General features: G+C 40.4%; 1 protein-coding gene across 5 annotated transcripts in view; it reads right to left on the reverse strand.

Moving 5' to 3' along the window:
* Nucleotides 1-14,836, reverse strand: part of tgfbr3 (transforming growth factor, beta receptor III) — a 213,839-nt gene that overhangs the window by 45,308 nt on the left and 153,695 nt on the right. For 4 of the 5 annotated variants that reach the window (XM_069939189.1, XM_069939188.1, XM_069939192.1 and 1 more), the window contains 3 exons: nt 10,331-10,514; nt 9,378-9,543; nt 4,834-4,984 (listed from right to left, as the gene is read on the reverse strand). In XM_069939189.1, the coding sequence (XP_069795290.1) occupies nt 4,834-4,984; nt 9,378-9,543; nt 10,331-10,514 (501 nt within the window). The remainder of the gene's footprint in view (nt 1-4,833; nt 4,985-9,377; nt 9,544-10,330; nt 10,515-14,836) is intronic. The other variant, XM_069939190.1, reaches the window with a different exon arrangement.

Raw genomic sequence — 14,836 nt, forward strand, 5'->3', positions numbered from 1 at the left:
AGGTGATTTGACAGGCACACAAGACTGTAACTCATTTAGGAAGAACATGTAGAGAGAAGAATTTCCATGAGCAGATGATTCAAGGATGAGGGAGTGCAGATCCAAATTAAAGGGAAGAGCCATTAAAGGGGATGTGAAGGATTTTTTTTCTGGAGAGGGTCTTCATAATCAGGAACTTGTCAGTGGGAATCAGATTTTTAAAAAATTATTAGTTGCTTTTTTCCCCCTAGAATGTGGGTGTCATTAACAAGGCCAGAATGAATTGTTCAACCCTAATTATGTGGATTACCTTGGCTGGAGAGATGATGTACATTTTGCAGAAAAACAAGCCATTGTGTGCCATTGAACCATAGAACACTACAGCTCAGAAACAGGGTATTCGGCCCATCTAGTTCATGCTGAACAGTTATACTGCCTAGACCCATTGACCTGTACCGAGACCATTGCCTTTGAACCCCCTCCCATCCATGTAACTGCCCAAAATTTTTGTAAATGTCAAAATCAAGCCCGCATTCACCCTTTCAGCTGGCAGCTCATTCCACATTCTCACCACTTTCTGAATGAAGAAGATCCCACCTCCAATGATCCAGCTAAAACACCTAATCTTTTATCCTTAACCCATGTCCTCGAGTTCTTGTCTCACCTAACCTCATCTGCCAGTGGTAGGAAGAATGATTCTTTGGAATGGTGCTTTGGGGTTTCAACCAAGCAGTTTATCCACACACCCCCATGGAAAGAGCACTTTGCCATTGTCTAAGATTGAGCTATGCAAATGAGCACTAGAACACCACAGCACAGGCCCTTCAGTCCTCAATGTTATGCCGATCCATATATTCTTTTAAAAGAAATAGAACCTTCCCTACCCTGTAACCCTCCAATTTTCTTCTATCCTTGCACCTGCCTAAGAGTCTCTTAAATGCCCCTCATATTTCAGTCTTCATCACCATCCCTGGCAAGGCATTCTTGGCACTCACAATTCCCTGTGTAAAAAAAAAATTCCCCGAGGTCTCCATTACACTTCTCTCTCTTCACTTTGTACACATGTCCTCTGGTGTTTGCTGTTCCTGCCCTGGGAAAAAGGCACTGGCTCTCCACCCTATCTATGCCTCTCATAATCTTGTCAAGTCTCCTCTCATTCTTCTACGCTCCAAAGAGGAAAGTCCCAGCTCTGCTAACCTTGCCTCTTAAGACTTATTTTCCAATCCAGGCAACATCCTGGTAAATCTCCTCTGCACCCTCTCCATCATTTCCAAATCCTTCCTACAATAAGGTGACCAGACTGAATACAGTACTCCAAGTGTAGTCTCACCAGAAATTTGTACAGATGGAACATGACCTCTCGACTCCTGAACTCAATTCCCCTATTAATGAAGCCAACATCCCACAGGTCTTCTTAACTCACCTATTAACCTGCACAGCAACTTTGAGGGGATTTGGACCCCAAGGTCCCTCAGTTCATCTATACTCCTAAGTTACTGACCATTAACCCTATACTCAGCCTTCTGGTTTGTCCTTCCAAAACGCATTACCTCACACTTACCCAGATTGAACATAATCTGCCACTTTTGTAGCCAACCCTATATCTTGTCTATATGCTTTTGTAACCTACAAAATCCACAACACCTCCAACCTTCATATCATCTTCAAACTTACTGACCCATTCTTCTGCTTCTTCATCGAGGTCATTTATAACAATCACAAAGAGCAACATATCCTTGTGGAACTCCACTTGTCACTGACCTCCAGGCCAAATACTTACCTTCTAATACTACTCTCTGTTTTCTATATGCAAGCCAATTTTTTATCCACACAGCCAAGGTTCCAAGGATCCCATGCCTCATGACTTTCTGAACAAGTCTCTCATGTAGGGCCTTGTCAAATGCCTGACTAAGATCCATATCGACCACATCTACTGCCCAATACTCATCAATTTCCTTTGATATGGGGAAAGCATTGGGGATACCCACCATGTGATCCACATAGTGAACATGTGGCTGATCCATTTATGTTTCTGGTCAATTGTAATCCCCAGGATGTTAAGGATAGTGGACTTGACAATGCACATACTATTTCAATGAAAGGTGACTAGTTTTTCCACTTGTAGCAGAAGACACTCCCAGTTACTTTTGTGGAGTGAATATTACTTGCCATCTGTCAGTCCATGCCTAAATGCTGCGTGCAATCATGAAATGCTTAATTTGCCGAGTGGTTTGCAAATGGAATTGAATATTGTGCCAGCAAAAAACCCACTTTTGAACTAATAACATAACATAACATAACAATTACAGCACGGAAACAGGCCATTAGGCCCTTCTAGTCCGCACCGAACCAAACACCCCTTTCTAGTCCCACCTCCCTGCACAATGCCCATAACCCTCCATCTTCTTCTCATCCATAGACCTGTCCAACCTTTTCTTAAATAATGATGGAGGAAGATCATAGTGTTTTACAGCCCAACTTGTTCATGTCAACCAAGCTAGTCCAATTTGCTTGCATTTAGTTGACATCCCTTTCCTCTACATGTATGTCTTTTAAATGTTACAACTATCCCCATCTCTACCATTTCCTCTGGAAGCTCAATCCATTCACTCAACATCCTCTATCTGTTTTAAATCTTTCCCCTCTCAACTTAAATGTATGGTCAATAGTTTTAGACTCTCAAGAGAAAAAGGAAACAGTTCAGCTCGCAGTATTGTAAACCTCTATTAGGGACCTCCCCCACTTCCTATGCTCCAGCCTATCTAGCCTCTTGTTCTAATTCAACCCCTCCATTCCTGGTAACATTTTGTGAATCATTGAGGAAGTGAGCTGAAGGTGGTTAACTTAGTACAAAGATGCAGCTCCAACCTCAGACTGTTTTCCCTTTAATGCCCCTGAACTTCAATGTGACCAGGGCTCCTTGAAACCAATGCTGCTTTGGTGTCACCTCAAGAATTCGGATGTTTGGACCAAGTCTGTGATGGGATCTGGAGCTGAATGGGCCTGGCAAAACCCAAACTAGACATTAGTACAGGTTAATGGAGTAACCTGCTTAATGACACATGCCGCTGACTGTGGCCAGACTGGAGTTTTCCTGTTGTTTTTGAATGGGACAATTTTTTACATTGTCAAGTGAAGGCACAGTTACTTCTGGAACTCAAGTATTCAATAGCACAGGTGGAATATTGTTTGGTCAATTCCCTTTGCTGTATCCACTATTCTCAGACATTTAGTATCATGCAGAGGCCTTGGAAATGGCTGGTTTGTCTATGGTGGGGCTGGGGTCACAACAGTGCCCTGGATAGGCATTCAAGGGAAAATAACTTTCATAGCTATGGGCAAAAAAGTAGCAAGTCAGGACTGACTGGATTGCTCAACCCAGAGCAGTCAATGGGGTAATGGTCGCCTCCTGTCCCTTATCAATTCATTTACTCTTTACATTGGTTATTCGCCCAAATGTTTTTGGACAGTTGTCACCCAAACTGTTAAATGGGAAAAAGATATCTCACTTGTAGGACTTTGAGAAACAGACAACATTTCCTGAATTATAAAGTACTTCGAGTCACTAAATGATGTGAATCCCTCGAATGGTGTGGATCGTAATGAAAAAATATAACAAATTCCTCTGAATACAACGATAAAAATAAATGTGACAATTCACAGAAAGTTGCAAAAGTTCTGCTCACCCTATTACAGGAAGGGTGTGGGGGCTTTGGAATGCGTATAGATGTGATTTATCAGGATGTGGCCTGTTATGGGGAAATGATAGGACAAACTTGGGTTGTTTTCTCTGGAGTATAGAAAGTTGAGAGCCAATATTCCCTCAGTAATGCCAATCTGTTTATGCCTGGCGACTTTCTTTTATATTGCAATGAAATCTAAAGAATTACTGTAAAAAAGATCCTTTCACATTTAGCTTTAGGGTATAAAGAATGACTAATATTAGTACAAGTTTCAAAACATTTCTTAATTATGATACAGCCGCGATGATTTGGCTTTATATCTGGAGAGCCGTAAAAGAAAAGAAAATCAAGTTTCATCAAACCAGTTAATTTTTCTTCAGCTGCATCAGGAGACTGGGAAAATTTAATTGTCCCTTGCACGGCAGACTCTTTTTTCAGCGAGAGGATGTTACGACGCATGTGGCTACAAATGGAAGGAGCAACAGCAAAAATAGTGTGAGATGCAAGTATGAAGGGCGTATAGATGAAGAGTGACTTGACCTATTTTGCACAAGAGTAGTATTTAATATAAATTTTAAAAGCATTTTTTGAGTATATTGAAATGTTTCCAATCTTAACTAACTCCTGGCTTGTGGTTGTAGGGAGTAGGGGAAGAAACATGTAACAACAAGAATGGAGAACTGTTTAAATCAGAAAATAAACAATATTATCTGCTCTTGAGATAATGGCACTTTAAGATGTTACTTTCTGAAGGTTTTGAGCATATGTAGAACTCAACAGCCAACACCCTGAGGGAACCAGCAAGAAATGCATTCTTAGTACAGTACTGGGTTTCATATTACACCCTTCAAGTGCCCCCAACCTGTTTTACTGAGCAAAGATGAGGAGTCAAAACTTCTGCAAAGGATTAACATCTACTTTTCTCGATCAACAAAAACATTACTCATATTCTTTCAGTGACTTGTGTACAAAAGGAAGTATATATTGAGTGAGTAAAAGTTTTTCGTAGCTTTTGGGAGTAAACTTTTTCACAACATGTTTAAAAGCCATCTACTTGTTAAATTCATCACAAGACTTTCACTGACTAATGCCAGAGCAAACCTAGTTACACTAGTTTGATTTCTAGTTAATAATAACATTAATGAACAGAGTTTAATGCTCAAATACTTACAACCACTTCCAGCTTTCCGCTGACATCATGAGACTTGATTACCCAATTGACCGCTTTCTCACATTTGAGGATGAGCAAAATGTTTCTGGACAGGATGGTATCTGCATGTATTGGTCGTATGTCAACAACTACGTCCACTTTGAAAATCCTGCTGTGGAACAGTATAAAAAAGATTTGTACATGTGCCAGAAATCTTGGTTGCACTCAACCCTTCCAGCTGAACATGTCTCTAGTGTCTGGCCAGTTAATTAAAATATTGGAATTAATCCCAGACAATAGAACATGTGCAAAACAGGCTACAACTCAATATGCATTAAAAAATGATTCATAACAACATTTACTCAAAATAAAACTGCACTCTTTTTCCAGAATTAATGAAGGGTTAGATTTTTGAGGATGGAATTGGACCATGAATACAGTTCTATCAATGATAGTTTAACTTGCAGAGAAATACAGTATAGATTTTTTGTTTGTCTAAATATAGTTATAACCTATAAAAGATTATAGAACTTTTTACCTATATTTTCACAAACTGATCCTTACATCAAGTATGACCAAGAGATCAATTATCTTTGGGAAGCCTTATTCTGGCCATTTAAACCTATTCTGCCTAATGGCATCCAAATGAAGCTGCAACACTGTACATTTTGGAAGGTTGGAGGAAACTATAAGCACCTGGAGGAAACCTACACAGACACAGGGAGAATGTACAAACTCCTTCAGGACAGCACCAGATTCGAACCCGGGTCACCAGTGCCGTAATAGTGTCACGCGAGCCTATATTGGATAGGAGCAACTACATCTGATTCTCCAATTTGTACTTGGCATCACTCTGAAGTATCCAGGCAACTTTACTAGTTAGGGCACAGCTGACCACCAGATTAAATATTGGAAAAGACCATTTCAACTGTATATAAACAAAACAGGACAAAAAAAAAGGATTGTGACCAATATTTTGCATTTATCGCTTTGTTAAAAATGTGGTTGGGAAGAAAATAAAAATTGTTAAAATGAAATTCCACAGGAGAAACTTTATTGCATATGCCTCGTATCAATAAATGAGCTTGTTAAAATCTGGCCAGCCAAGCCTTTTGCAATAGTCCAAGAACATAATTGCAGGACAAGGGTCTATTATCCTTCAAACTGCCTTTATTAAGAGATTTTATGAAGGTGTTTGAGAAACATTTTCTGCCTCCTAATTGTCCAAGTTTGATTCTGCAACTTAGGGTGAAAATGATCAAACGTTTAGATGAAGAAATTTATTTGTACTGACTTCATGAGAAAGGATTAAAGCATAATTAACATGGAAAAAGCAATGAAATAGAAATAATACCTTAGAGAGCTAGCAGATGCAACATTTATGCTCGAAAGCATAATGACTGCAACTTAAAATAACTAATGAAAACCACATGACTGAAAACAGAACTATGCATTTTGATTTTGAAATTATAGGTGTATTTCTGGTTTTTTTTTAAGAAATAGAGATGTATACGTAAAATTTGAAACTGATAACTCAAGATTTATCATTGAAGCTTCTTTTGGAAAATAGGGGGCTCTTGGGAAGAGGAAATCATGGAAATTACTGCAACTAGTTAAAATGACAAGATGTGATTGTGAACTATTTCCTGAGGTTACTGGGGCATTCCAGGAATCCTGCAATGTGCAACACTGGTGTCCCATTAAAGAATTCACTGGGGAGTCATCTGGAAGTAGTTAGTTACGTCAAATAATGAAAGTTTAACAAGATGCAACTAGACATTCGCCTAGAAATTCATCTGTGCGATACCAGAAAAGTGTGACCTGAACCAATATGTACAAGTTTCTGGGAGACTTGATGCTCGTCATTAATAATGTATGGGCATGGTGGAAACTTCTGAGGATCCTGGAGCTGTTTTCCTGATAACTAGTTTGTCTAAGCGATTGGCAGTACTAAAATAATTTCTGGGGATATTTTGCATTGTATTGATCTTAATGCTGCTTGGCATTGTTCACCCTCAAAGGGGGCAGCTTTTCTAAACACAAACTGAATATATTTAAACTACACTCAAAGGCAGTGCCATGCACAGCCTGACTCAAACTGTTTCCCATAGCCTTCAGCAGGAGTGCCTCAATGTTCAGTGGCTATTGAATCAAAAATAAGTTTTAAAAGAGGTGACACCCAATGTTTTCTTTAATCAACACCACCAAATAGAATTTATATCTATAAAAGCAACACTTGCTAAAGTTATCACTTAACTCACATCTGGAACCTCTGAAAACCTCTTTTACAAACTCAAAACAATCTGCTAGAGCAGGGGTTCCCCACCTGAGGTACATGTAGCCCCAGTAGTACATTTGCACTTTTCAGGGGGTACATTGGGTCTGAGAGAATAATCACTACTGTACAATACTTCTTCTTTTCTTCTTTGGCTTGGCTTCGCGGACGAAGATTTATGGAGGGGGTAAAAGTCCACGTCAGCTGCAGGCTCGTTTGTGGCTGACAAGTCCGATGCGGGACAGGCAGACACGGTTGCAGCGGCTGCAGGGGAAAAATGGTTGGTTGGGGTTGGGTGTTGGGTTTTTCCTCCTTTGCCTTTTGTCAGTGAGGTGGGCTCTGCGGTCTTCTTCAAAGGAGGTTGCTGCCCGCCAAACTGTGAGGCGCCAAGATGCACGGTTTGAGGCGATATCAGCCCACTGGCGGTGGTCAATGTGGCAGGCACCAAGAGATTTCTTTAGGCAGTCCTTGTACCTTTTCTTTGGTGCACCTCTGTCACGGTGGCCAGTGGAGAGCTCGCCATATAACACGATCTTGGGAAGGCGATGGTCCTCCATTCTGGAGACGTGACCCACCCAGCGCAGCTGGATCTTCATATATGGTGTTGTAATCTGCAGTCAGATTGCACAATGTCGTTTTTGTTTTAAATCCTTAATTTTTAGGGGTACATGGGAACCTATAAAAATACCCATGGGGTACAGAGGAACAAAAAGATTGGGAACGCCTGTGCTAGAGGAATGAAGATAGAGCAGCATCAGTTTTTGGGGGATGGGAGGGAAGGTGAAGACTCTTCATCATAATGTGTTTTGATTGCTTCGCACCTCAGATCCTAGAATCTAATCTCTTGTCTCTCTCATTTACAGGTTCACTGCCCTTACAAGTCAAAGTCAGGGTCATCTTCACTCTTGATACTTTTCGAACAAATTACCACAAAATTTCGAAGCAGAATTGGGCTATGCAGCCCATCAGGTCTGCTCTGCCATTCAACTCTTGTCTCAGGATCTTTCTAAGCTGCCTCTGCTCATGGCACCACTGCTCAGTGCTGCATTGTAGAAGTCAATACTGGCCAAGTGGGAAACTAAGTTTTTGGTCAATGCAAATTTTGGCTTAATCTGTGGAAGAGGCATTTGATTGCATTGTAAGAATCTCAAAAATGGAAGCATTCATTCCTTTCCAGGCTCCTGCCTGGCACCTTCATGCTCTTCAGACACCTTTAATCTCCCCTGCACCACCCCCCATGGCCTTTACACGGACACTCCACCCTCCCATCCCCCACCACCACAATGAAGAATGGCAAATACCACCCACAAGCTTAAAACATGCTGGCCATATTGTAATGTGACCTTCAGAAAGTTACTTTCCAAGAGGGAAGGTGCTACTAATGCAGAAATTAGAATTAAAGTTGCAAAACATAAAACAGGTTATCAACCATGTCTATCTACACACCTCCCACTTGCCTACTTCAGCTCCATGATTTTCTATGCCTGGACCTTCAAGATGCCTCTTAAATGCTGTTATAGTTTCTGACAGTTCCTGAATTTTGACACCCAGTGCCCACTCTCCCTCAAACTGTAGTGTTAAACAGTAGTGCTATTTTGGAATTCATGCTTATGAAGTTCTTTTTTTTTGAGGATGTTTTAGGAGTTTACTCATTCTAATTTTTTTTTTTAAAAGTGCAGACATTATTTATAAACAAGAATACATCTTGTCTGAAATTTCAAGTTTTTTTTTCTTTTTATATGTTTTTTATTGCGTTTAACATAAATAAGCAAACATAATAAATGTCGATTATATAATGAATCAATTGCATACAATAAATACATACCAATGGGAAAGAAAAACACAATAATGGTTAAATAATAAAATATGCATAACTGCATTAATAGTTACTTATAATATCTCAATCTAGTAAGCAGATAGTTTTAAAGTGCATATTATATTTCTTTGCAAATGATGAATTTCAATTTTTAAACCATCTATTAAAAGTAATTAGCTATGTTATTTTCTTTGCCACGTCTGAGTGCTTTACCAAGAAATAACTGACACCTAGAAGTGATATTTATTGTTCTGCAATATAATTGCCAGCTTTACACAATTTCAAAAGTTTTGAGTGCAAATTAAAACTTCAAAGGTATAATCCCTGGCTGGGGAAAAATTCTATGAACACAAAGTACTTTACGACAAGGCTCTTTTCAAACTCCATAACCTAATATTTATTCTTCATCATAAAATAATTTTTTTTATGTACAGGTAATCAAAGACTCAAAAGGAAACCAAAATTCTCATTTACCTTGGACTAGAACTTGGGGATTCCAGGTCAACAATATGAACCTCCTTTCCTTCTGCTGGGCCTGAGGAAGTACAACCCTGTGCAGGTTGCATTTTCAGATAGGCTCCAAGATAATTCTGGGATAGAAAGTTTTTCTTGATAGTGCACGTGGGTGACAATGCAGAATCTAAATGTTTAGAAATATTGACATGATTTATTCAGTTGAACTGTAACTGTCAAACATCTGAAATGTTAATTTTGCTAATCAGAGACGGTAAGACCCTTTGAGAATCAGATCCTTTTCCTAATATCCAGGAAAATCAATGTTATAAAACTGAACATTTAAGAAAAATCAAACTTTTCATATACCTGGAAGGACAGATATGAGAGGGTCTGTGTACGTGGTATAGTTTTGGGCTCCTTATCTAAGGAATGATCTACTGGTATTAAAGAGGGTTCAGAGATTCACAAGAATGATTCCTGGAATGAAGGGATAAGCACATGAGGAATGCTTGACGGCTCTTGGATTGTACTCCTTGGAGTTCAGAAGAATGAGGAGGAACCTCGTCGAAGCACTTTGATTGTTGAAAAGCATGGACAGAGTAGATGCGGCAAAGTTGTTCCCCACGATAGAGGAGTTGAGGACAAGAGGGCACAACTTCAGGATTGAAGGGCGCCCATTTAAAACAGAGATGCAGAGGAATTTCGTAGCGGGCAGGTGGTTGGGTGTATTTAAGACAGAAGCTGAATAGTTAAGGTATCAAAGGTTATGGGGAGACAGCCAGGTGTGGGGCTGAGAGGGAGAATGGATCGGCTTATGATCAAATAAGATGGGCCAAATGGCTTACTGCTGCTCCAATATCTTATGGTCTTATACATTAAAACCATAATTTAAGAGCAGCCAAAATAATTATTTACACTTATCACGACAGATTGGGACAATATTCATCATTCAGAAAGTAAGATGGACTCACCTTCACCCACTTTGATGTAAATATTATTAACCTTATTCAGTTCAGTGAAAGATGTCACAGATCCATATTTTCTCTGGGTCCACTGCAGTAAATGTTTACTACCTTGAGGCATTAAATGCTCTTCCATTGATTTTGAGGAGGTAAAGTTTACTGTTGGAAACTGAACAGTAGAATTCAAAGACACCTGAAATTAGGAAAAATGAAAGCCTTTTGTTAAAACCATTCCTATTCATAGATAAAAATATTTGATGCTCTCGAGCAGCCATTCACCACATGGGCCCCCAAGCCCCACTATATTTAAGTAAAGTGTTCTTTTCACGTCACTAAACAACTTCTACTCAGTAGAAGTAAAGAAGAAACTTGACGACCTCACAGGGAGTAATTTGAGCAGAGTCCAAGGAGGGCCAGAGCCCAAAGAAAAAAGGTAGAGAATGGCTGCTTCAGAGTGACAATTTATAATGATCCTTATGTTGAAATATACAAGCCTGTCCCGCATCGGACTTGTCAGCCGCAAACGAGCCTGCAGCTGACGTGGACATTTACCCCCTCCATAAATCTTCGTCCGCGAAGACAAGCCAAAGAAGAACGTTGCTGGACATCGCTGCAACTGAGCTCAATGCAACTATTGACTAATACACTGTAATATGCTTAATTATCTATTGAGCCCTATTCAACATCCAGGAGGCAACCTGCTTCTGCTGAATAACAATGTCGTCATACAGTCAAAACCCATGGTAAGACCCTAGGAGGATCAGATCCTTTTCCATAGATCAGGCATTAATGATGAAGTTTACCAACAACTTCAGTTGAACCATGCAGCCTTGGCTGACTTAGAACAAAAGAGAGTTGAAGATAAAGAATGTTAACCCGGTATCAAACATTTTTTTGTCAATGGAATAAGAGCAAATCCCACCTTTCCTTACACTTCACAGACGGACAACTAACAGAATGCAATGGAGATGTAGCATCAACATTTAGTCTTCAAAATCCTCCAAATCTATTGGTAGGATAGCCGAGTCAATGTCAACATCCATTTCCAAACCAAGGTCTCCAGCATCAAATGTCTGATCACAGTCAATGAGCTTCAATTAAGCAGAGCATAATCACCATATACCCATCTCACCAGACAAGCTCCCCACTTTACAAACTGCCTTAGGACAGAGAAAAAGTTTCAAGGGCATTCCCAAATTTCCTTGAAACAATTCAAGATCCTGACCAGTGACTGTTAAAGTGGAGAAGGAACAAATGAGGAGACACCAAGTAATTTGGACCTTTACAAAAGAAGCATACAGGCAAAGTTCCAGCTGGGAATTCTCACAATTAACACTCGAGGAAAAATTGCAGTCATAGGTAATGAATATTAACAGTAATTCAAGTGCAAAAAAGTCACTTGCCTTAGTGAAGTCAGTCTTTTTGTTCTGTCTGAGCAGTCCCTGATTCATGTAACAAGGGGAAGTTTAAGAGTCTGATAGATGTTGGGGAAAAAAAAAACTAGTTTTGAACCAAGAGGTGCTGGTTTTCAGGCTTCTGCCTGCATACAATAGTGAAAAGAGGTCGCAACCTGGGTATTGGGGATCCTTTATAATGTACAAATGAAGCACATTGACAAAGTTCCAGCTGGGAATGCAACTAATAGTCATCAGGAAGAGCTGCAATGATGAAGCAGAGAGAACAATTTTCTTCAGGTCCTTACTCTTTTTACATATTGCTGTTTATTTGGATACAAATTACCAGTTTATTCTCATAGCCAATTTTCTTAGTTTTACGGCCTCAAAAAAGATTAAAATGCTGCATTGACTAGAGCTAGTCCACTGCATTTAACAAGAGGTGAACTGATGCGGCCCAGCTCTTGTAATCTTGACATCAGGTGCTGTGTGCTGTTTGCATGTTCACCCCGTGATTGGATGGTTTTCATGGGTGCTCCTCCTACATCTTAAAGGTGTCCTGGCAATTGGCTACAGTAAATTGTGTTCATCCTATGTGGAGTGCCTGGAGATCCATGAGCTCATGAGCACATGAGAGAGAACAGGTTGTAGGGAAATAAGTGGGGGATAGGACTGATGCAAATGCCTGCAAGGATGGTGCCCTTCTGTAGAACATAGAACAGCACAGCACACGAGCAAGTCCTTTAGCCCACTCTCCTGTCTCCCTCTCTTCCCCATCACTGTCTCCTTTCCTCAGCTCTCCATCCTCTCCCTCTCCATTCAGAGAACTCCCTCATCACTTCTCAGTTTTTTTGGTGCCCTCCCACCCATATCCATCTATGACCTCTTGCCTGTGGGCCTGTGCTCCTTCCCTACCCCACCACTTTATATAGGTGCCGGCCTTCTTTTTGCTTATACCTTGATGAAGAGCTCAGGCCCGAAATGTTGGTTATGCATCTATACCTTTGCTACATAAAAACCACAATGTGACCTGTTGAATTTCTCCAGCATTTGTGTAAACTATAATCACAGCTTCTGAAGATTTTCATGTTTCAGATTTTCAGCCTTCTATGCTCCAAAGAAAACAATGACTTCCCTTAACTAATATCCTCCAAAGCAGGCAACATCCTGTAAAACTACTTCTGCACTCTTTCCAAACCTTCCACATCCTTTCAAAAAAAAAAATTGGGAAATTATGACCACGATTCCTAAAATTCTTTCCCACAAAGTTCCATCATCTGGCCAAACTCATTTGCTAATATGAGATCTGGTATGGCATCGACATGCTGCTTCAAGAAACCTTCCAGGATGCACCCAGCCCATCTCAGCCTTTGACACCGAGGACATCCTCGTCAATATTGGGGAAATTAAGGTTTCCTGAAACAACTTTTGCAACTTTTCATCATCTGTCTACTATGTGTTCCTTCAGCTCCTGGTGGATTCAGCTCCTGAGTCTTGCTGTGACTATTCAGCTGTCCCTTTCCTTTCAGAGTTACTTGCCATTACAATTGCCATTAATTCAACTCCTCCACTGCTGCCGTGGTTCCCACACTTCACCCCTCCAGTTAAAAACATCCTAAATAGCACACATGAACCTGCCTGTGAGGTTATTGGTTCCCCTCTAGTTCAGGTGTAACCATCCCTCTTGTTTTGATCTCACATGCCCTGAAAGACAGCCCTTGATACATATATTGGAATCCCTCCCTCCTACATCAGCTCATTATCCACACATTAAACTGCACTATCTTTCTATTTCTTGTCCAACCAGCATGTATTCTGTCCTCCTTTTCCAAACAAGGGAAACATAGACCAGTTCAAAAGCTGAAGTCCAGACTTTCTCGCCAAATGCTTTCCTCAATGCTCTTCCCCTTCAATATGATATTCAAATATTAATAACCTACTCGTGGTATAAGAAACGTGTAACGTACTAAAGTGAAAGAGAGGTCATCAGTAATTATCTTTAAAGATTAAATCATGATAAACTTCTAATGTCACACGTAGATAAACGAGAAACTCGGTAAGTTACGTCCAAATTACGTGGCTCCTCCCCAAGTTGCACAACCACATATACTTCACAAAATTGCTGGAGCTACTAATGGCTTGGTCAGTGCAACTAAATCTTTTGGGACACGATTACCCATAAATTATTGCTTCTTTTTTGCCATTAAAACAGTCATTGTGTTGTTCAACCACAGGCGGTTTGAGAAAGTTGCTTAAAGAATGAGAACTGCGCTATGAAAGTTCAAAGAAGACGACTTCTGGTTTCCACTATGTAACATACACTGAAGCAGCTGGTTTCAGCACACTGCTCCCTCCTGACGTCCTAAAAAATTCTTGTAGATGCAACAACAGATGCAATCTTTGCTGTCAGCCTTTTGAGCTGATCCTACATTTTTTTTTAAAACACATTTTTCCAGACACAGGAGAGCAGTGCTTCTGAAGGAAAGGATGTTGCACTGATGGGGATGGCTTGCGAAATTGTTTGCAGGGTTCAGAGGGAACTGGATGGACTGGCAAAAAAAACAATGACAACAGGAGGTTTGCTATTTTGTGCACAGGGACCACAGAAATCCTCCCGGGTTACAGCCATATGCTCACAGATTGAAGTCGGCAGGATTTCCCTGAAAGGATGACAGAACAATCTTTGAATGTCTGCTTGTTGGGGAAGCCTGCATGTAGGCCAATGTCCTGTGAACTGAAGGAACAGTGCAATCTCCTGTGTTTGGAATATGGAGTTTTGGTGAACTCCCAGATCCAGAAATGATCAGCAAACTGTGAGCCACCAAGCAGTAACCTGGGACAAGAGAGAGCTGACAGTGTGGTGATATGTAATTACACCACTAGGTCACCAGGGGTCATCCCGGTGACCTTGTCTATAAAGCAGACCAGAACTACAGTCTAGCCTTCCAGGTTTGTCTTGCAGAGAGCCAAGACCTCTTAGTGTACATATTAGTTTATTAAAGCTGTCTTATACTCGCACTACTGGTGTGGTTATTGTCAGTACAGACAGTTGCAGTCATTCTGAGGGGCAATGTAGTCAAGACATACATGCAAGATTATAGTTGAGATCGTTGAAGGTCCC

This window comes from Narcine bancroftii, chromosome 5 (genome assembly GCF_036971445.1).
Source record: "Narcine bancroftii isolate sNarBan1 chromosome 5, sNarBan1.hap1, whole genome shotgun sequence".
Classification (NCBI taxonomy): domain Eukaryota; kingdom Metazoa; phylum Chordata; class Chondrichthyes; order Torpediniformes; family Narcinidae; genus Narcine; species Narcine bancroftii.